The following is a 22,756-nucleotide window of genomic DNA, read 5'->3' on the forward strand; positions in this document are numbered from 1 at the left end:
TGGGGATCCTGCTACCAGAGCCGTTGCCCCATGTATCCCAGGGCTCGTGCCACGGTGGCTTGTCACCGGCTTTCTGTCCCTTGCCAGGCTGCCAAGCATGGTGATGTCTCCAGCATGGAAGCATGATGCTGATGGCACTTACTCTCTCTCCGGGGGGTCCAACAGGCCCAGCAGCACCGGGCTCACCACGGCCACCTCTCTTGCCTTCTTCGCCAGCCGGGCCGGGTGCTCCCTGTGGCCCTGCGGGGCCCTGTGGGGGGACACAAGGAGAGCATGCATTAGGCTTCCTCGTCCTCTCGCCCGCCGCATAGGACAGTGTGAGGGACCTTCCTGCGCCAGCCACTGTGGTACATGGCCTCTATCACATACCAGCTGAGGCATGTGCATTGCAGGCAGGCAGCGTGGTCTAGTGGGTGGGGCCTGGTCCTCGGAGCCAAGCGACTAGGATCCTATTCCCAGCTCTGCTGTGTGACTTTGGGCAAGTTGCATCCATTTCCTCTACTAACCTCTGTCTGGTTCACTTCGACTGCAAGCTCCCCATGGCAGGGACTGCCTGTACAGCCCCTAGCGCCATGAGGCCGTGATCTCAGACAGAGCCTCTCAGAGCTGTTTAATAATAGCGACGTAGAAGGAACCCTGGCCAGATCCACCTCTCAGGCCATTGCCTCTCTCTGGGAGATGTAAACAGGAGCACAATGCAGTTCTCAACTGTTTGTGACCGCCCATCAGCACAAGGGTCCTGCAGGGTGGGCCAGATCCTGTGTTGGTGTAAATCAGCTGTAGCTCCTCAGAAGTCAGAGCTGAGCTGATTTACACCAGCAGAGGATCTGGCCCCATTGTATTCAGGCTGGTTAATGGAGCGGTGAGAGAATGTTCTTGGCCTAGCGGAGAAGTTCTGGGAGGCAGAGGCTAAATGCAACAGGGTGGCTATTGTTTCCCTTCCGTGAGCTCAGCGCGAGGGCCCGGCAGGGCTTGCTAGCCAAGGGGCCAGTTAGGGGAAAAGGCTCATTAACTGCGGGAGAGACTCTCTCTTCTGCCAAGCGTGCCGTGAAGCAGGGAACAGGTGCATGGGGGAATGAGGGCTACCCCAGCACAGTCAAAGGATGGGATTTAAACTACACCCTGGGGAGGCAGGGCAGCCTAGCGGCTAGAGCACTGGACTGGAACTCAGAAGATCTGGATTTAGGGCTCTGCTGGTGACTTTAGGCAACACGTTCCCTCTCTCTTTCCTCCCGCACTAGTTAGGCCATCAGGTCTTTGGGGCAGTATCTGTTACTCACTACGTTAACCGTGTGTCTACTGGAGAGACTAGGTCAGGACGTATCCTGTACATTGCTGTAAGGGCCTAGGGCTTGGGAGGAGAAGGTTGTCATTCTGTGCTCAGCGCCTGAGAGTCCTGCCCAGAGGACCCTGCGGGCGTGTGCTGGAGGGTTACATCCAAGGGGCGTCTGCAAGGGCACACCTGCCCACCGCTGGGTTCGTGCTGGATGGCCCATGACTATAAATCACAGGATTTCGTCAGACCGTAGATCACATTCGAGCTGGATACTCACCGATTCACCTTTGGGGCCTTGTTCGCCTTTGAAGCCTGCAATGCCAGGGTCTCCCTGCAGAGAAAGAGAGAGCTCTCACTCATCGTCCCATGGGACCAGTGCCCACACACTCCTCCAGGTACGTCTCCGCAGGCCGTGAATGCCGCTCGAGGGTGGATTTCCAAGGGAGCGGTGTTTGCACACCCTGAAATATCCGATGGCGTACGCTGATCCCTTTCCCCGGGGCACATGGCAGGGGGAGGGGGATTTGGGGCACATGGCCTGGAACAGCAGCCCAGGACAGAATTTGTGGCAAAGGGAAGGGTAAGCGGCATCACGAGCAGTGGTGGAGTCTGCGGTATATGAGAGGGGAAGGTGGTACTGGGAGGAGAATGTGGCCCAGGGGAGGCTGTGGCATCGGGGGCGGGAGGTCAGCACCTGGGAGAGGCTGTGGCATCGGCAGGGGTGGGCACTGGGGGAAGGCTGTGGTGTCGGTGGGGGAGGGAGGTGTCAGCACCAGGGGGACGCTGTGGCATGGGAGGAGTTGACACCAGGGGGAGGCTGTGGCATGGGGGGGGGTCGGCACCGGGGGGAGGCTGTGGCATGGGGGGGTTGGCACCGGGCGGAGGCTGTGGCGTGGGGGGGGTCGGCAACGGGGGAGGCTGTGGCGTGGGTGGGGGTCAGCACTGGGGAGAGGCTGTGGCATGGTGGGGTCAGCACCGGGGGGAGGCTGTGGCGTGGGAGGAGTCGACACCAGGGGGAGGCTGTGGCATGGGGGGGGTTGGCACCGGGGGCAGGCTGTGGCATGGGGGTCAGCACCGGGGGGAGGCTATGGCGTGGGAGGAGTCAACTCCAGGGGGAGGCTGTGGTGTGGGGGGGTCGGCACCGGGGGGAGGCTGTGGCATGGGGGGGGTCGGCACTGGGGGCAGGCTGCGGTGTGGGAGGAGTCGACACCAGGGGGAGGCTGTGGCATGGGGGGGTCGGCACCGAGGGGAGGCTATGGAATGGGGGAGTCGGCACCGGGGGGAGGCTGTGTTATGGCAGGGATTGGCACCGGGGGGAGGCTGTGGCATGGGGGGGGTCGGCACCAGGGACAGGCTGTGGTTTCGGGGTGGGGAGACTGTGGTGTATGGAAGGGGGACGCGGCATTTCTTTGCGCTCTACAAACACGTCCCCTGCTACAGACCTGCTCCCCCAGGTTCTTACCGTCTGACCTTTGGGACCCAGAGGCCCAGTTGCACCTTGAGGCCCGGGAGGCCCACGTGGCCCAGGGAACCCGGGGGCACCCGCAATTCCAGGAGCACCCTGTTGACAGCACAGAGGAGGCGGTGGTTAGGAGGTACAAGCGAAGGGTCCGGCCGTCCCCTCGCCCTGCAGCCGAGAATCCACCACATCCCTTGGCTCAGCACGTCCATGCAGCATTAATTCCCACGGCAGGGGCGGATGTACCTGCTGAGCTGGGCCAAGGCAACTTGAACCCCCCTCCTTTGTTGTTGCAGGCTCCGTCCACCCCCACTGAATTCCCCACTTCCCCTTGGGCGTCAAGGTCAAGTCCTACTCACAGCTGATCCTTTAGCGCCAGGGATGCCGTCAGTTCCAGGGTTACCCTAGAAGCAAGGAGAAGATCAATGAGCGACTAGCAAATCCCTTGCCAGTGGGCCAGGGAGGTCCTATGGGGTCTCGAGGGGAGCTGTTGTAGATTCCACCAAAGAAACAGGAGCAAATTCAGCAGGGGGAGAATTACTCAACAAATCCCCATCTGGGGAAAGGGTAAGAGGGCTGTGACTAAGGCTAATGCCCTGCAGTGACAGGTATCAATCAGACTAACAGCTGGAGGGGCCGGCGCAAGCCCTGACAGGCTGCAGCTGCAGCAGGGGAAAGGCAGGGTTAAAGATATATCGAGACCCTGGAGGGACAGTTCCGGTAATGGAACCCGCTAGGAAAGGAAGCTGGATCTAGATTCCAATTGACCAGGCACGGCTGCTGGCGGGAGTGGTGGCTCCTGCCACAATGCAGGGGGAAGAGCTCAGGGATGCTAACGGAGGAGGAGGAAGGATGGTCTAGTGGATAGTGCTCTTCCTGTGTCACCTTGTGCCAGTCAGCTAGGCCCCTAACTCCTTTGATTTGGGTGGGAACTAGGGGCCTAAATACCTTTGAGGATCTGGACCTTCAAGTCCAGCGTGCCTCAGTTTCCCCACTGGTAAAATGAGGTTAATACTCCCTGTATCACTCATGGTGGGAGTGGGCGTGAGGCCAAATGAGGCTGGCTGACTGGGGCAGGAGAAGAGATACGAGACCAGAAGGGGGTCGTATTTGGAGGTGTTAAATTGGGCGGGGACCCTGCGCTCCTGAGGGACAGGGGTTCTTCAGATAACTCATCACCTGGGTGGTCTTTCTCCTTTCTCTGTGATTATAGCCCTTATCCCTCCCCAAAGGCTTGGGGGCAATTAAGGACAAGAGCCCCCCCCCGGCTAGGCAGCCCCTCTGCCGTGGCAGAAAGGGGCCAGTTACTTACCGGTGCCCCTGAAGGTCCGGGGGAGCCAGGAGTGCCAGATTCACCTCTGGGGCCTTGAGCACCCTCAGGGCCACGAGCACCAGTGGGGCCAGCTTCCCCCTGCGAAGGGAAAAGGAAAAGGGATAAAGAGAACAGAATCCCACAGCGGAGAGGCAATGCCTAAATGCCATCCTGTTTGAACCACCCTGGCCTGGGAGGCTTCCATGTGGATGGGGCTAGATGCTCTTTCCAGTTAAAAGTGGAACAGCCTGTAAACGGGAGAGGTAGTGTGGCGTAGTGGGTGACGCCTCTATGCCTGACCTCTAACACTGCCGGGTTGAGTGACCCTGTGCAATTCACTTTCCCCTCCCACCTTTGGTCTATGTAGACTGTGAGCTCATCTGGGCAGGGTCTGTCTGTGCAGTGCCCGGCATGGTGTGGCTCTGATCTCAGTGGGGTGTCTACATACTTCCCTAGTCTCTCTGGTCACTCATGATACAGCAGCTGAGGGGGCGGTGTGTGTCGGTGAACCTTTCTACAGAGGACACATGGAGGAAGGAATCCACTCCCACCCACCACCAGTATTTATGAGTGTCTTTCTTCTGTCTCTTTCGGAGGATTTGGGGCCATGACTTTCCAAAGCGGCTGGTGATTTTGGGGACCCCAACTGAAGACGCCTTTCAAGAAGCCTGATTTCCAACACGTGCTGAGGGATCCACCCTCGGAAACCCAGGCCTCTTTAAGGGATCTCACGCCAGACAGCCAAAATCGCTACGTTTTTGGAAAAGATTGCTAAGATTTTGGAAAATCGCAGCCTTCCTCCACACATACCTTGAGCCTGCACTAGCCCTTGTCCCAACCCGCCGTGGCGGCTTTGTCTTTACTTGGGGATTTATTGCTTTTTCAATAAATTCTCTCCTCTTGGGATTAAAAGACCCGGGCGCTGAATATGAAACTTCAAACGCAGCTCACTGCTCTCATCCGCCCCCCAGCTGCATCAGGGAGGGGGAGATCATGTGTCTTTCAATCTCCTCCAACGAGCCCACGCTTCTGCTGCTCATAATGAGGATGATTATTACTGAAGTGCCATTGTCTGCCTCTCCACGACCGCATCTCCATGGTGCCCTGTGCTGTCTGGTAACTGGGGAAACCAGCTGAGAGAATAGCAGCCAGGAGCCAAATGCCACATGCCTCCCAGCCAGACTCCTGCAGGGGGGATTCCCAGGGAAATATCCCTCTAGATATCTCTCCTCCTTGCTGATCTTACAGGCCTCCCATGCATCTGATTAAAGAAATCACCAGGCTGGGACATGTGGGGGGAAGAGATAGGACTTATGGGGGTGCCCCCTGGACTGGATGGAGGTGGCATTGGGAAATCTGGTGGGGGTGGGGGCTGCCTCTTTTCAGATTGTCCTGGCCCTCTGGGTGGTCATTTTTCAGCTGGATGCTTTGCCCCGAGGCCTGGTTTTATTGACTTTTTATTTGTTTAACCAGGGGCTCAATCCTGAGCCAGCAAAGCCGTTAAACACAAGATTAAGGATAAACCCGTGAATGTGTCCCGTTGACATTAATGGGATTGCCGCACGTGCCTAAAGCAAAGTGCGTGTTCTCCTGGTTCGGGGCCAGAGCACTCAAAATTTTTCAGGGCCAACCCCCTGGGGCAGCCCTGTTTACTCCCTGGAGTCACCTGCCCTTTTTCTCTCCCTCGCTCTGTTTTTTCTTCTTCTCTTTCTCTTGCTCCCTCTCCTTATCTCTCTCTCTCCCACTCTTTCTTCTTCCTCTTTTTCTCCTTCTTTTTCCATTTCTTTCTCTCTGTTTCTTTATCTGTTTTCTCATTCATTCTTTCTTTTTCATTCAGTTTCTCTTCCATTTTTTCTTTCTTTTTCCCTTTCTTTTCCCATTCTTCCTCTCTTCTCACTCTTCCTTCCCTTCTTTCTGACATTTCCCCCCATCTTATCTCTCTCTTTCTCCTTTATTCTTTCTGTCATTCACTCTCCTCCCATTCTTTCTTTTCTTTCTCTCTCTCTGTCTCTCCTTTCACACTCACTCCTTCTCATCCCATCTTTGCTCGCTGCTCCAGCAGGTGACCCTGAAAATACATGTCAGGCTGGAGGTGAGCGGAGGAACTGAAGCGCTCAGTGGATTTTCACTGATGCTTGCAAAAAGGCCAGGGGAGGGCATTTCTGGCTGGCTCCCCACTCAGCTACGTGAGAAGTGTCTGCCGGAGACTCATCACCTACCTTAGAGCCTGGGCCGCCAGGGAATCCAGGAGCTCCGGAGGGGCCGACGGGTCCCTGGGCGGAGAGAAACAGAAGTTAGAGTCGTCCCTCAAGGAAGAGCAGCAAAGTCCAAATTCAAAGATCAGGCAGGACGCAGCCATTTGGGGACGGTGCGTGGATTGAAGCCCACGTAAGCTCCTTATCGCGTGGGGAGGGGGGGAGTGTCGCATGGTCCCCAGAGGGTTAAAATCTAAACCAGAGGGCCCACAAGGCGGGAGCTCCAGGGGACGAGTATAGGCCACTAGAGGGACTCGGGACAGCTCAGTTGCATGGTCTAGACAGGTGGATCTCGCAGGGGCACTGCCAAAGGAAGTGTGCCAGACATGGGGTACGCACCAGCCCAGGGCTAGCGGCAATCAGTCCCTACTCCTTACCAGAACAAGTGCCCAGACTAGTGACTATCTCCCGGTGGGGGAACTGTCATAGGGGGCTCTCATCGTATAGCTCACATGCACACATTGCTGGGGAACCGCACAGAACACGGTGAGGCTCACTAGCTATTTAAGGGGATACCATCCAAATCCTCTACTCTGCTGGGGAAAAGAGGGGGTGGGCAATTGCTGGAGGGAGTGCGTGTGTGTGATGTTTTCAGTCTTATTGGGGGCGGGTGATCTCTTCGGGACAGGTCCCGGTGTTTCGTTCTGTGTCTGTACAGTGCCTGGCACAACGGGGCCCTGGGGCCGGGACTGGGCCTGAGAGGTGCTACACACAATAAATAATAACTAGAACTCCTGCGCTTAGAATGTGATGTGGAGGGAGCCCAGGGTACTCGGGCCGGGGCCCATTTTAAAAAAATATTTCCAACCCTCTAAAACACACACCGTCGAGACAGTTTTCAGCAAAACTGTCCTGTGCAAAGACTGTAATTTTAGAAGACGTAATATACAGAAAACAAAGTACTTACAGGGGGGCCAGCTGGGCCAGGGAGACCGTCATTGCCACGAGCACCCTGTGGAAGCAAGGCAAAAGAGAGAGCCTCCTTAATAAGTGACACGACGTGTGACTAGCTAACAGGTAAGACAGTGTGGTCTAGTGGGTAGTGCAGTAGACTGGGACTCAGGAGACCTGGATTTTGTCCTCAGCTCTGCCAGTAACCTTGGGCCAGCCATTTCCCCTTGATCTTTTCTTTTTTCTGTGTAGATAGTTAGCTCTTTGGGGGCAAGGAGTGTCTCTTGCTATATGCTTATACAGCACCCAGCACGGTGGGGCCCTGATCTCAGCTGGGTCCTTTGTAATAAGAAGGTGACAGCAACCAGCGTCGCATTACTCTGCTGGACAATCTAAAGGGGATGTCAGCACAAAGGGGGAAGGGGTGAGCCAACGAGCCGCACAAGTTCCTAAGCCAAATTCACCTCTAGTGTCAATCCGTCGGTTTAAATGGAGCAGGGCTGAATCTGGCCCTTTAGGTTTTAAAAGAAGGGTGGTGACGGGCTGTGACTCCTTTCCAGTTAAAACTCTGAGGGCAGATGCAGAAAGCAGGAGGGATTTTTGCAAGCCACTGGGGGCTGCTGAATTCATGCAGCGAGGATAGTATAGGTATTGTCATTGTCTCCACATGGGCTGGCATACTAAGCTACAGCCCCTAGGAGGCGCCGTGTAGGAGCTCCCACCGGCAAAACATACCTTCCTTTACCAGTGTATTCTAAATATGGAGCAGAAGTCAGTGGGGCCAGTTCCTTAGATGGTGTCAGTTAACACCGCTCCATTGAAGTCCGTGGACCAGATGCCCAGCTCGTGTAAATCAGCTGTAGTTCCATCCAAGGCAATGGAGACGCACCACTTTACACCAGCTGAGGATTTGCAGTTGCTCTTTTACATTAAAAGGGCCTGATTCTGGTTTCGCCTCGACCACTGTTTGCACACTGGAGTCACTCCACTGACTTCTGTAGAATGACTCCTGATTTTCAGCATCCAGCCCATCTGCCTCAAACAGGGCTTGACTGAGCATGGATTTCAGCAACCCCCTGCAAGCCACTAGTCCACAAGTGAGCAGCCATCGTTCCTTTCCTGCACCAGGCAGCAGCTGAGAAAGCGCCATACACGCTCCAGGGGATCAGTAAAGGGGAGTCATCCTGATCTTGGAGGAAGTCCACTGCCGCTGATGGCTTGACACCAGGGTGCATGAGAGCGGAATCGGGCTTTTGATGTGTCTGGGTAGCAGCCATGCTGTGCTTAAACAGACAGCTGAAAAAGTATCCGCGAAGCCTTGCCGTGAGGAATTCATTACCCAGAGGAAAGGGGGCATAAGGAGGAAATGAGATGAAAGCCTGCAATGCCAGGAAACATTTCTTCAGACTTAGATCTGCTTTATTAGGCCACGGAGCGAACTCCCAGGAGAAGCAGGAGGAGCCCTGGGCTGGACAAAGCCCTTTATTGTGAAAAACATCCCTGTGTTAGCTGGGGGCTGGGGACTGGACTGCAGATCTGGGACCCAAGTAGCTCTTTCCAGTCTGGCTCTGTGGGTCTGTAGATGTAGCAAACCAAAACCACTAAGGATCTAGAATTGCCAGCCCTAAACATTGAACGGTCGAGTCAGGCCTCAAAAATAAGAGATTGGCTTAAAAATTATGAATTCTGGGTCTTTTTCTTTGTCTTCCAGTTTATTTTGCAATGGGATCACGTTTCTAAGCTTTTCTCTGCAACTAGAGAATGCATGCTGGCTAGAATCTTGCTGGGTTTTTTTAAGTGAAAGCTGAGATTCTCCCATATTCCCATGACTCCAGGAGCTGGGGCTTTCAGAAAACCACCAAATATCACAATGAAATTGCCAGAGTTGGCAACACAGAGATTGTCAGCGAAGGCTGACGCGGTCCGAGCTGTGTCCTGGGTTCCAAAGTCTCGGTTCACACTGATGCTGAATTCCACACCAGTCCGGACTGGCGATGCTTGGATGGTTTACGTTACAGACCTTGGTGTAACTTTGACACTAACAGATGCCAGAAACAGCTGTTTCAAAGATGCATGTGGCCCGCCAGGAGGCAGCTGCCCTCAGGGAAACTTTGGCCCAAGTCCTCAAAAGTATTTAGGCACTTAACTCCCATTGGGCTGGGGCTATCAGGGGGACGGCAGGGCCTCACCATGTTCACCCACCCTTATCGGTATGATACCAAAGTATCTTCCCTGGCTCTTCATCGGCTTCAAGGCACTCAGCAGACGCCTTGCAGGAATCGGGGATGGGGCCAAAATTTCTTGCTGAACTTCCCAGCCATTCCAGGGGCTTTCATGGGCTCAGCGAATGGGGCGGGGGGATTTTATGCTTCACTATGTTAGCAGCTGACAGCTGGAAGCCCTGGGGACTTATGAGAAAATGTAGGAAACGTGTCCAGGCACGACAGGCCTACCGGGTACTGCACTGAGCGCCTGAACCGACAGCTTTGCTTAGCAGTGCCCAGATCGCCTGTCGCTACGGCTCTTCCGTGCGACACAGAAAGCGCCTGTATCTGCAGCTTTGCTAAGCAACACACCAAATGCCTGTACCTACAGCTTTGTTGAGCACCGCACCGAGCGCCGGTACCTACTGATTTCTTGTGCAACACTCAGAACTGCTAAGTAATACACAGAGCACCTGTACCTCCCGTTTTTCTATCCAACTCGAGAGCTCCTGTACTGGGTTTTGATAAGCACCGCACCGCGGGCCTGTCCCTAAACGTTTCCTAACTATGCAGAATTCTTCCGTCAACCTAGCTACCGCTTCTCACAGAGTTGGATTACCTACATGGATGGGAAAAAACCCTTCCGTCGCTCCAGGGAGCGCCTTCGCGACGTGGACAGGGCCGGCGATTGAGCATTACAGTCTCTCCGATGAGCCATGCACTCGGATGAGAGCTCAGTGCAGAAGGCCAGCGTGCTGTACAGCTTCCCACGGCTTCGCGGGGCGTCTAGGCCTGACCCCCTGCCCAGGGCTGAGTTTCACCCTAATTGCATACCCCAGGCAGGGCTCCGCTCCACCTTGCACAATATACCCATGACCTTGAAGAAGACAGCCCCTCCCTGTAGGCGGCAAGCAGGGGGCCTATGTCAGGTGCCCGGGGAGATGTCAGGGTCAGACATGTCAGCCAGACACGGTGCACGGCAAGGAGCTGAAGCATTGGGAGAGCTCATTAGCAGCTCCCAAGCCTGCCGTGGAGCCAGGGCAGAGTTACCCACGCCTGAGGGGTGTTAGGGGCCTATCTTGCAGCGGCTTTTAATGGGACTTGGGTGCATAAGCTCTGAGGCCCATAGAAAAAGCCAGCTTATGTGGCTCTGAAGGACATTCAGCTCATTGCAATCTAACGAGAGTCGCTTGGGTGAAGCCCACGCAGCCTGAGGCAACCCAAAGCATCTTGTTGTTGCAAACCGGGAGGCCCGACACAATCTGCCACTATACGGTTGTGCAGCAAGGTGCTTCCCAAGCATGTCGCTACTCTGACTCCTGCACCTCACGGCAGCACGATGCAGAGCCCTGCGCTGACTCCTGCAGCCCACTGCATGTCCCTGCACTACTTCCTGCACCTCACGGCATAGCACGATGCAGGCTCCGCCGCTGATTCCTGCAGCCTGATGCACGCCCCTGCACTCAATCCTGCAGCCAGATGCAGCCCGATGAACTCTAATTTCTGCAGTCCAGTGCACGTCTCAGCGCTCTCTCCTGCGGCCCTTGCAGCCTAGTTCGGGTCACTGTGAGGCAGGAAGGCCAATGCAACACGCTGCCCGCTGCAATACGATCCGATGCAATGCAGCACAAGCCTTCACTAGGCGGCCTGAACCCAGCTGCAGCACAGCAAACAGGCAAAGCAAGCAGTGGGATGCAACTCACCGCAGGACAGCATGATTCATGGGGCAAAGCACTGCACAGAGACCACACTCATCGCTCGCCTACGGACCACAGTCTTCCCTCCCTGCTGTAAACTGGTCTCTGCCAGGACAGATCCTTGCAACAGGATTGTCCTTAACATTTGCACAGCCCCAAGCTGCCAGAAGGGGGTGGAAATTCACCAGTGGATTGCCTGAGACCAGAGAGAAACCATGCCCTGGGAGGGAGTCAGGCCAGCCAGCTGTTGGCAAATCTGGCCCGTGAACCGTTTTAAGCCGGCCCGCGAGCTCCCGACAGGGAGCCGGGTTGGGGGCCACACCACAAGGCTCAGCCCAGCTCCAGCCGGGGTGCCGGGTCGGGGGCCACACCCCGCAGCTCCTGGAAGCCGCAGCATGGCCCCGCTCCGAGGGTCGGGGTCCGCTCCCCGCAGAGGAGCCGGAGAAGGGACATGCCACTGTTTCCAGAAGCCACTTGAGGTAAGCGCCGCTTGGAGCTGCACCCCTGAGCCTCTCCCCCTACCCCAGGCCATACCCCCAACCAGAGCCCTCAACCCCCTCCTGGACCCCAGCCCCAATTTTGCGAGCATTCATGGCCCGCAGTACAATTGCTATTCCCCGATGTGGCTCTCAGGCCAAAAAGTTTGCCCACCCCTGCTCTAGAGGGATGCCTGTGGTAGTCCCTTATTCAGTGGACACATCCGCATATGTTATCTGAGTAGATAATGAGAGCTAAAGACTAAAGATAAAAATGTCCAAAGCACCTCAGTGACTTAGGAGCCTAAGTTCCATTTTCTGGAGTGATTTAGGCACTTAGGAGCCTAAATCCCACCAACTTCCAATAGAACTTGGGCTCCAAAAGCATCTACATCACTTTTGAAAATGGGACTTAAGCTCCCATGTGACGTATGCTTCTAAATCACTTGGGACCCTTTGAAAATTTTACCAAGAGGCACCCAAATCCCATTGATTTTCAAGGAGACAGAGGCTCCTAAGCACCTCGGTGACTCGTGAAAAGAAAGGATTTCAGCTCCCAAATCCCCTAGGCACCTTTGAAAATTTTACCCTACAATCTATAGCATTGGCAACGAAATTGGTAACAGCAGAAGCCATTGAATTCCAACGTGCTCTCACTGTTAGCATCGTCTTTCGCTTTCTGCAGAACCTCCCAACAAATCAGAACAACTTAAATACATACATATTTTTTTCTTGCTTGGAACGTCCATGTTGCCTCTTTGTGGAATTTCGCCATGACAACCACATGGAGGCGTGGCTAAATTGAGTAATTAACTGGAGGGCGGGACTTAAAGATGAATAACCAATCAAAAGGGGGGGTTCTTTGCAAGGAAGTGATACAAATGGAGGAACGGGGTCACGCCAGATTTTCAAGAGGGCTCGGTAACGAACATGCAACCAGCGTGCTTGGGTCTTGTCAGAAACTAGCCGCTTGTTTTGCTGGCTAAAAATGGGAGCTGAACACTTTGGAAATCTGACCTGGGTAATGCCAATAGGGGCTGGCAGTGTCATTTTGGAAGGAGATTATATTTGGTTATTTCGGACCTGGGATTGGCCGGGATTCTTCTCTTGTCTAAAGTATTAAAGAGTTTCCCACTCATTCAGGGCATAAGAGGGGCCCCATGATTACTGCTGATTGCAATTTTTCCACCGCCATGTTTTTTCAATGAGAAATGGCATTTTTTGGATGCAACTTCCCCCCCAAAACGTCCATTTTCTTGCAAATTTTTGGGGAACCCTCCCCCACAACTAAACATTTTTAAACCAAAATATTTTGGTTTTAGGGCTGTTTGACAATAACCTGAGATTGTTCTGATGGGAAGGAAAAAAATGATTGTTTTGTCAAAATTTCTCATAGGGAAAAAGAATAATTTCCCGACTAGCTCTCCCCACGGTAGCGGTATTGTGCGACTCAGGGACCAGATCCCTTCCCTGAGAGGGAGCAGGGGATGTTTCGCTGTGTGGGAGGAGTTGCAGGGAATTATAATGATGGTGGTTAGTTACTATTATTGTGCTGGTTTGTTATACACCTATTGCACAGCAACTGGCTGCAAGGGCCGGGAAAACAGGCAGTATGGAAGGAAACTTTAATACTCACAGCAGCACCAGATGGGCCGGGACGTCCTCTTTCACCTGGGAGACCACGGGGCCCCTGAAAAACAACAATGAAAATAATGAGGCTTGTCTTATTACAGACCCCTTATCGCAAACCTTTTGTGTGCTCTCAATCTCCACCTTTTAGCACCTTTTCAGTTACATCAGAATGAACTATAATGAGTGCATCAAAGAAATCTGGATAAGCCTGATCCTCAGTTCCTGCACTTCAAAGCACCCTTTGCACTCCTTGTATTCTGGAGGTGTGCCCCTGGTATAAGCTGAAGCAGCCTTGGGGTTGCTCTAGCTTTCACTCTGCTTCCCATTGCCTCCCATTGGCATGGAAAGCTGACAGTAGCCATAATGCAGGGTTCTCCAGCCACATCCCCCACTTCAGCCCCTATTCTGTGGGGCTGGGAGCAGGGCCAGTGCAGAGCATTTACATCAGCTTTACATTGGCCTGTGCAGAGGGTGCTCTCAGAATGTCTACACTTTAAGCCTGGGGTCTGTCTCCGGGTTTGAGCCCAAGCCCTGCTTCCGTCCACACACGCGTCAGCCTGATTCGGGTCGATAAGCACGCATGACCTGGGTGCCAAGATCCTGCTAGGAGTGTGGGTTAGAGCCCGAGACCCACTGTGGCTCAGGTCCAAGGCCTGTCATTTTGCTGTGTGGATGCAGGTCAAGCTGCAGAGCTCAGTCTGAAGGTCTCTGTAGCGCAGTGTGGATGCATTCGCACGGCTGTGAGACCCAGGTCCAGCGATTATAAACCCAGGTTTACAATGCAGTGTAGACGCTCACAAACTGGCTTGGAAACACCAAGTCCACAAGACTGGGTCCCACACACCCAGGCTTAGCGTCCAGTGTAGACATCCCCTCCAGGGGCCATCTATGGCAGCATAAAGGAGCCATAACCTAAATGAAAATCAGGCCGTGACCCAGCCTTCATGTTGTGACTATGGCAGCACGATTGGCTGCTATCCTACATCTTCCCTTCGGCTGAGATGTGAGAACGCTTCAACCAGCCAGATGTGCTTCACGGCTAGTGAGTGCCAAAGCTCCTGCCGACAGAGAGAGCTGGTTTGGGGCTGCTTTTTTGTGATGCCGAGAGACATTGGGCGGGACTGAAGAGATTTGGGTGCTGGCCCTTTGCCCTTCTCAGCACAGGATTGTTACAAATATCCATGCAAATATTAACAGAGGCAGGCTTGTCCAGTGGCTAGATCACTGGCTAGGGAATCGGGACACCGGGGTTCTATTTCTGGGCCTGCCATGTAACCGTGGGCAAGTCAGCTCAGTGCCTCAGTTTCCCCTCTTGTCTAGACTGTAAGGCCCAGATTTTTTCCTGAGTGCCTAAGTTCCTTTTAAAAATGAGATTTAGGCTTCTAAATCATTTAGGCATTGGGATGCTGAGTGCAGCAACAGCTAAATACTTTTAAAAATCTGGGCCTAAGGTCTTTGGGCATGGACTATCTCACTCTGCGTTTATACAGCACCTATCTATGGGGGACCCTGATCTCAGCTGAACCCAGCAGGTGATAAATAATAATAAGATAAGAACGGCCATACTGGGTCAGACCAGTGGTCCATCTAGACCAGTGTCTTGTCTTGTGACAGCAGCCAGTGCCAGAAACTTCAGGGGGAATAAACAGAACAGGGCAAATCTGATTGATCCATCCCCTGTCGTCCTGTCCCAGCTTCTGGCAGTTGGAGATTTAAGGACACTCAGAGCATGGAGTTGCATCCCTGACCATCTTGGCTAAAAGCCACTGGTGGACCTTTCCTCCATGAACTTATCTAATTCTTTTTGAACCGAGTTATATTTTTGGGCATCCCCTGGCAATGAGTTCCACAGGTTGACTGTGCATTGTTTGAAGAAGTACTTCCTTTTGTTTGTTTTAAACCTGCGGCCTATTCATTTCATTGGGAGACCCCTAGTTCTTGTGTTATGTGAAGGGGTAAATAACCCTTCCCTAGTCACTTTTTCTAACCGTTCATGTTTCAGAGCCCTCTATCCTATCCCCCCTGAGTCGACTCTTGTCTAAGGTGAACAGATCCAGTTTTTTTAATCTCCCCTCATGTGGAAGCTGTTCCAGCCCCCTAATCATTTTTGTTGCCCTTCTCTGCACCTTTTCCAATTCTGATATATCTTTTTTGATATGAGGAGACCAGAACTGCACACAGTATTCAAGGTGTGGGCACACCATGGATTTCTATAGCAGCATTATGGCATTTTCTGTTTTATTACCTATCCTTTTCCTAATGGTTCCCTACATTCTGTTCGCTTTTTTGACGGCTGCTGCCCATCGAGCGGATGTTTTCAGAGAACTACCCCAATTGACTCCAAGATCTTTCTTGAACAGTAACAACTAATTTAGACCCCATCATTTGGTATGTAGAGTTGGGATTATTTTTCCCAATGTACATTACTTTTCACTTACCCACATCAAATTTCATCTGCTATTTGGTTGCCCAAACAGACAATAGCAATCAGAGCGGAGTTACCCGAAGAGAATCATCAGGTGTATGGGGATGTCAGGATTAGAGGGTTATCCTGGGCAAGTCACTACCATTCCCTCCCTTGGTCTGTCTTCTCTATTTAGACCATAAGCTCTTTGGGACAAGGCCTGTCTCACACTCTGTGTTTGTACAGCACCTGGCACAAGGGGGCCCTGACCTCGGCTGAGGTTTGTACAGCACCCAGCACAATGGGCCCACCTCCAGGCATTGCTATACTATAAATAATTATAATGGGGAGGCTCGTACTCACCATGGGACCAGGAGAACCGTTCTCACCAGGTGATCCAGCTTCGCCCTAGAATGTAAGAGGCAAAGAGAATTAAGTCCCATCTTGCCCTTGTCCCCAATTCCTATAAAGAGGCAGACTCAGTGCTACAATGCTGCTAACACCCACACTGATTCCCACGGGGGAGTCATGCAGGCAAAAGAAATCCCCACGAAATGACCATTGGGGTCCTCATGCACATCCATAGCTATAAAGAGGGTGGACATACACAGCCAGCTGTCAGCAACAGCTCTCGCTGCTGGAAAGTGGGAATGGGGGTGGGTGATTCTCCCCGGAGGAGTGGGATGTTCTAGGGGGTGCTGCTGAAGGGGCAGGGCATGGAAATGGATTACGGGGCATCTATTAGGGAGGAGATGGATTAGATGCTACTGCTGGGGTGGGGCACTACTAGAAGAGCTATACATGGGAACCACCTTGGAGGGAAACACGGACGCTGCATTGAAGCCCATGGACACTGAGGCGGCGAAGGGAGTTGCTTAGCGGGAAAGTGGAAGCAGGGTACGGGACTGTGGAGACAGCTTTCCTGCGTGGCCAGTGGGGAGGGATAGACAATGAGCACCAGTAGGTAGCACTAGTCACATTTCTCTCTGCTTCTAATATTGGCCCTGCCCATTTCATATTCCCAGCACCATCTTTTAGGGTTGAACGGAGCTGATCTCTAGTACTGAGGCATTTACCAGATCAAAGGCCTTAGATCGATCGATCGATCTCCATACACCCCATACTATCTATCCATCTATCTATCTATCCATCCCCATACACCCCCTCTATCTATAATCTATCCCCAAACATCCCTTCTATCTATCCATCTATCCCCATATACCCCCTCTATCTATCTACCCCCAGAGACCCCCTCTATCTATCATCTATCCCCAAACACCCTGTCTATCTATCTATCCATCCATCCCCATAAACATCTATCTATCTATCTCCATACACCCCACACTATCTATCTATCTCACCATCCCCATACACCCCCTCTATCTAACCTAAAATTTTATCTAATATCAAGACCCACATCTGTTTATCTATATCTATCCCCATACACAGAGTCATAGATTCGTAGCATTTAAAGCCAGAAGGGACCATTAGATTATCTAATCTGACCTGGAAATCACATTTCACTCATTTACCCCTGTGTTGACAGCAATAACTTGTGTTTGGCTAATGCACGTCTTTCAGGAAGGCATCTGGTCTTGAGTTAAAGACATATTCGTCTATCTGTCTAATCTCAAGATCGATATCGATGCAACCACTTGATTCCAGGTCTCTCATCTATCTGTTCTATTCTGTCTAACCTGCCTCGAATTATCTATCTAGGTTTCTACCCCGGGCCTATCACCCCAGCACCTGGGCCGAACACCAGCTTCACTTGCCGAGCTAGCTGAGTCACTCAGCCAACCTGAGTTCAAATCCTGATTCTGCTACTGCCTTCCTGTGTGAGCTTGGGCAAGCACCTTTATCCCACTGGCTCTGCTTCTATTTAGACTGTGAGCTCCTTAGGGCAGGTACGATCTTTCACTATGTTTTTATCCAGCGCCTAGCCCAATGGGGCCCTGATCTCGGAGTTTCTCCCTCTAGTTACTACCGTAATCCATGTAATAATTAGCAATACTAATAACTTCCCAGTGGTCAGTTTTGTTTCAGATGATAGAAACTGGAATCCTGTTGGCTAAACACCTCACCTTAGCACCTGCAGCTCCTGCTTCTCCTTTGGAGCCGTCTAACCCAGGATAACCCTAGGGAGAGAAGCAAAGTCACGGTTACTCTCCCAGTGAGCTCGAGCAAAGGGAAGAGCCAATGCTGTGCAAGTCATAACCACACGTGCTTACTCTGTGACCTTTGACTCCTGGGAGACCTGGGGTTCCTGGGAAGCCTCGAGCCCCCTAAAACGAAAGAAACGGGGGTCAGTCCAAACGAAAGGCAGGGAATACAGAAGTGGGCAAAAACGGATCAAGTTTCTCAAATATGTTCAGATGTTATATTGTTAACAAGCTCCAGGAACAGGAAGTAAAGCATTCTTACTGTGCTTTGTTGATCAGGGTAACAGATAGGGCCAGATTAGACTAACATATAGAATCAGATTATGGGGTAATATATATAGCGCCATATTACAGTAATATATAGGGCCATGTAGAGTAATATAGAAAGCCAAATTAGGGTAACATATAGGGCCAGATCAGGGTCACATATAGGACCATAATGGGTAATATGTAGAGCCAGATCAGGGTAGTCTATAGGGCTAGATCCTCAGCAGGTGGAAATCAAGGGACCTATGCCAATTTACACCATAGAAAATTGTTTGTGACGGGCTTGAACCAAAGCCCTGCATCTGAATTGCTGTGAACGTTGGGGAAGTTCAGAAGCCCACTGTCCCTAACGGTCCCTGATCATTAGTGGGCAGGGACTTAAATCCAAGTCTAGCCTTCAGTCTGAATTTTGAAGCCCTGAGCCCCTCTCTGGTGGTAACAACCTGATGTCTCTTTGGCAAAAATCATTAGGTTTTAATGGTTCATTTCCCCCAACTTCTCCTGGTTAAATAACAAAAGAGACAAGAGTCTCTGATGGGCTGGTGACTGCAGCCTTCCTGCCATCCAGCCATGCCTCTGGGACACATCGGTATATACTGGACGTCAGAGCCTGGAGCCCTATACCTGAGGGCCAGGGGATCCGCGTTCACCAGATTTGCCGGGTTTGCCTGATTCGCCCTGAGAGAGAAAGAGAGAGAAGAAAATCCCTTAGCTGCCTTCAGAGCGATCTTGGAGTGAGGCACAGTGTAGCAAGAACCAGGGGGCAAAACCCTCTGCTCTGATCATTGATACATTCCGTTTCGCATGCTGGCTGCTTGCCTTCCAACCAGCTTTGATGTCAGTGGCTGGCAGAAGCTGCCCTGCAAGAAACAAGTGGCTACAGAATACTTACATCATCACCGGGTTTTCCAGGTGGTCCGGGAGGCCCTCGGGGACCCATTGGACCCTAGAAGGACAGACAGAGCGAGTGTGACATGTGCAAGGCAGGCATGGCATTCAGAGAGAATCAGAACCTTTTTGAATTGAGTCACAATAATCTATATTATTAAGGGGGTCTCGGGGTTTGGGGTCGTCACAGTACAGGGCAAGAGGTAACTCGGCTAATGGGCTTCAAAGGCAACGTTATCTCAAAGGGGAACTACAAATCCTTGCATTGGCACCTGCCTTTTTGCTGGGGCTGTGGGTTGGGGACTCCTAATATTCTGCACTGGGGCTAGGCAAAGGGTTATGGGGGAAGCTCACTAACCCTTCCAAAGAAGACCGAATAGTTCGGGCCCAGCTAAAACCAGCCTCCCTGGGACCATGCATATGGCTGACTCCAACATCACTCTCCATCTCAGAAAAGCTCGGGCTCTGGGAGTCCATCCCCAGATTCAGGTGGCCAGAGAAAGCTGGCAAGGGAAGAAATTTGCCAGTCAGGCTGGGGAAGAGAGAGAAGTCCAGCTACTTTCCCCAAGCGGCCTGCGCTCTATGCCAGCCTGGGATGGTGTCATGCTGTCATCATGTTTACATCACACTGCCACATGGTGACATTGCGCACTGGAAATATCAGGGTCAGGGTTTGCTGAACTAACTCCCCACTGCCCTGGCCACAACCTGGAAACTTTCTCTGGAAATCTACAGCAGCTGAGTGGCTCCTCCCAAATACCCTCTGCTTCTCTGGGTGAGGAGGGCAGGGTGCAATAAACAGAGCAATAAAACCTCTAGCTGCGAGCTTGGCAGCTCTCAAAGGCTAAGCGGTGTTGGCCTGGAGGGGAGACCTCCAAAGAAAGCTATGGCTTCTGTGGGAAGCAGGATCAGTGAACCAGAAGAGGGGGCTCAGCACTGAACCAATGGTGGGGCACCGTGTTGCCAAAGGTGCTCTGATGGGACACAAAAGCGAAGTTCTCCCCATTAAAGACACTGTCAGGTGTTTTGTTAGAGCAAGGTTGTAGACTCCAAACGGCAGCTCAGACTGCCTGCCTAAAGCCAAGCTCCTCTTGGAATGGATATTCCTTGATCCCAGTTTGGACTCCATCCCGTAGCATTACCCCATTTAGCGCCAACTTGCTAGGGGTTTATGTAACCTAGCTTCCAGAGACCCACCCCTGCCCGTGGAAGAAGATTCCACCCCTGACCCATCTCACCATCAGGAAGTTTCTCCTGACATTTGTCTGAATTCTAACGCTCTCGTTAATTTCCTCTCATTGCTCCTCCTTGGGATAACCCCCCTGGAGCAAACTAAATGGGCCCGATCCTCGGGTGGTGTAACTCAAAGTTGGCATCCATGGAGATACATTGATATAAACTAGCTGTGGATTTGACGTCCGCGCTCGCTGATCTGAGGAGGACAGCTGCTCCTGCTTATGGAGTGTCTAAGTCAGAAGAAACAATACCACTATACTCATGAGACTGTTTTTATCTCCCTCTCCTTCTTGGCTCTTGCTCAGCAAAGCTCTTTGAATCATTTCTCTTAACCCAATACCACCTACACCCAACTGATCTTCTTTGAACTCCCTCCAATTTGCTGATAACTCTCAGCCCCCAACTGGGGAAAGTCATACTAGAGCATCGGTTCTCTTCTATTTCCATACCCCCCATTCCCCCCATTGAGCCGGGATCTAGCTAGCCACCCCCACAGCGAAGGATGGTGTAGTGGCTAGGGTGCTAATCTAGGACTGGTTTCATCGCTTTGGGCTGGCATAGACTTCCTGGGCAAGTCACTCAGGCCAGAATCCTCAAAGGTGGGAAATCAATGGAAGTCTGGTGACTAAATACCTTTGAGGATCTGAGCCTTAGTTCTCAGTTCCGCAGCCGTAAAATGGGATTGACACCACTTCCCTACCTCATAGGGTGTTGTGAAGATAAACACATTCAAGATTGCAAGGTGCTCAGAAGCTACTGTGATGGGGGTTGGATAAGTACCATGGATAGATCACCCACTCCCTGCATTTAGCAAGGGACGGGTGGGTTGTGACCCCCAGGTTAAGAACCTGTATGGAAGCATTCGAGAAGTGTTCTAATTTCCCTGCCCTAGGATGCCTCTGCAGATGTAGCACCAAACTGCTCGCCCTGTTTGCATTGCAAACTCCTGTCCAAGTGGCTGATTATCATGCCTCTCTCTCTCTTTTAACGTGGTCGGTTCCTCCCTCCCCTTAGTTGGCTTGTACGAGGACTAAGGAGGGATGGGATGAAACTGAACAAGAGGAAAAATACAGGTTGGAACATCGGAGGGGGGGGAAATGTCCTGATAGTGAGATCTGTTATAGGACGCTCCCAGGGTAAGCAGTCGAAGCCCCACGGCTTGGCAGGACTGGAAAAAAACCTGTTAGCGTAAAGAATGACCCAGAACTGGCTAGGGTGAGGAATGGATTAGATGATCCTTTACTGTAGTCCTTTGGATCGTTCCCACCCCGCCCAATGGATTAGCATTTGTCCACGCTGCATCTTATGTTGCTATTTTCCAGGTCTATCCGGGCTCCTTCACAAATTTTTCCCGTTCCTGAATGTTGTTTGCAACTCTCCCAACCATAGTCTCATCTCCCAGCCACATTAATGGGCTGTTTGCCTCCCAGACCATTAATGTAGAGGTTATACAGGACCGAATCTAACACCAAGGCCTGTGGTGCCCCATTATATAAATTACCCTTGGTCATAGGTAGGAAGGATAGTCTCATGGGTAGGGCACTTGTCCAGGACTCAGCCGTCCTGGGGGCGGGGGGTATCTATTCCCATCTCTGCTACAGACTCCCTGGGTGGCCTTGGGAAAGCCACTTAATCAACCCAGTACCTCAGTATCCCTATCTTTAAAATGGGGTGTTATCTTTCTCTACCTATTTTAGGATAACATACATTAGTGTCTGTCAGGCTCCCAGGTGCTACAGTGATATCAGCACAGAGCCACATTGAACCACGCCTTGCCAATTGTGCCTCTCCAAACCAATGTGAGACAGGCACAGGATCAAATACCTAATTCCAACCTCTACGTATATTACATCGACTGAGCTCCCCTGCTTCCTAGATCCTTGCCCCCCGTCTCTCCATCACCATCGAAGCTGAGCCCCTTGGTCCTTTTGTCATCCTGCCATGCAAAGTGATCGACTGCGTCTGGACTTACAACTCCCCCTCCCCCACCATCACTGCCACCAACCCCGCAGCTCCTCCAGCGTGCAGCATCAGAGCACACCCTCGTCACACCATGTGCCCCTAAGATACACACACCGAGCCTGATTCTCATGGGCACTAAGGCCCCTTTACACCACCTGAGCAAGACAAAGAAGCCTTAAAGTAGGAGTGAGCAAAAGGTGCACCCACTTTATTGGCACCTTACATGGCCAGGGCAGTGCACACGGTCTTTGTGTGGCTCAGAATCTGTCCCATTAATTCTGTTTCCTTTCTATTCAGCACATTGATCATCAGCCTCCTGTGCCTAAAGCCGAGGCTTGAGATTTTTCAAATCCACCGCCAGGAATTAGAAGCCCAATCCCCATTAGTTATACTGGGACTGCGTGACCAAATCTCTTAGGCCCCTTTGAACATCTCGGCCTACGTGTCTAATCTAAGCATTCCCTCAGTCTATCACCCCAGCTTTGATTATCAGTGATATCATAGCGGAGACTCAGAGAAGGGTGATTTCTGCTCAGAGAAGTTGGCATCGGGGTCTCCTGGTGGAGAGACTTTTTGGAATTCCTCAGGGCAGCTCTAATGTAGCTCACGTTTCTGGGACGTTTGCGGGTGCAGCT

General features: G+C 52.2%; 1 protein-coding gene across 4 annotated transcripts in view; it reads right to left on the minus strand.

Annotated features, from left to right (window-relative positions):
- The window catches only part of COL2A1 (collagen type II alpha 1 chain), a 63,702-nt gene that overhangs the window by 30,852 nt on the left and 10,094 nt on the right, over positions 1-22,756 (minus strand). For all 4 annotated transcript variants that reach the window (XM_048834737.2, XM_048834738.2, XM_075121799.1 and 1 more), the window contains 13 exons: positions 18,928-18,981; positions 18,660-18,713; positions 17,838-17,891; positions 17,691-17,744; positions 15,970-16,014; positions 13,207-13,260; positions 7,210-7,254; positions 6,267-6,320; positions 4,048-4,146; positions 3,095-3,139; positions 2,739-2,837; positions 1,554-1,607; positions 143-250 (listed from right to left, as the gene is read on the minus strand). In XM_048834737.2, the coding sequence (XP_048690694.1) occupies positions 143-250; positions 1,554-1,607; positions 2,739-2,837; positions 3,095-3,139; positions 4,048-4,146; positions 6,267-6,320; positions 7,210-7,254; positions 13,207-13,260; positions 15,970-16,014; positions 17,691-17,744; positions 17,838-17,891; positions 18,660-18,713; positions 18,928-18,981 (819 nt within the window). The remainder of the gene's footprint in view (positions 1-142; positions 251-1,553; positions 1,608-2,738; positions 2,838-3,094; positions 3,140-4,047; positions 4,147-6,266; positions 6,321-7,209; positions 7,255-13,206; positions 13,261-15,969; positions 16,015-17,690; positions 17,745-17,837; positions 17,892-18,659; positions 18,714-18,927; positions 18,982-22,756) is intronic.

The sequence above is a fragment of the Caretta caretta genome, chromosome 20 (genome assembly GCF_965140235.1).
Source record: "Caretta caretta isolate rCarCar2 chromosome 20, rCarCar1.hap1, whole genome shotgun sequence".
Taxonomy (NCBI): domain Eukaryota; kingdom Metazoa; phylum Chordata; order Testudines; family Cheloniidae; genus Caretta; species Caretta caretta.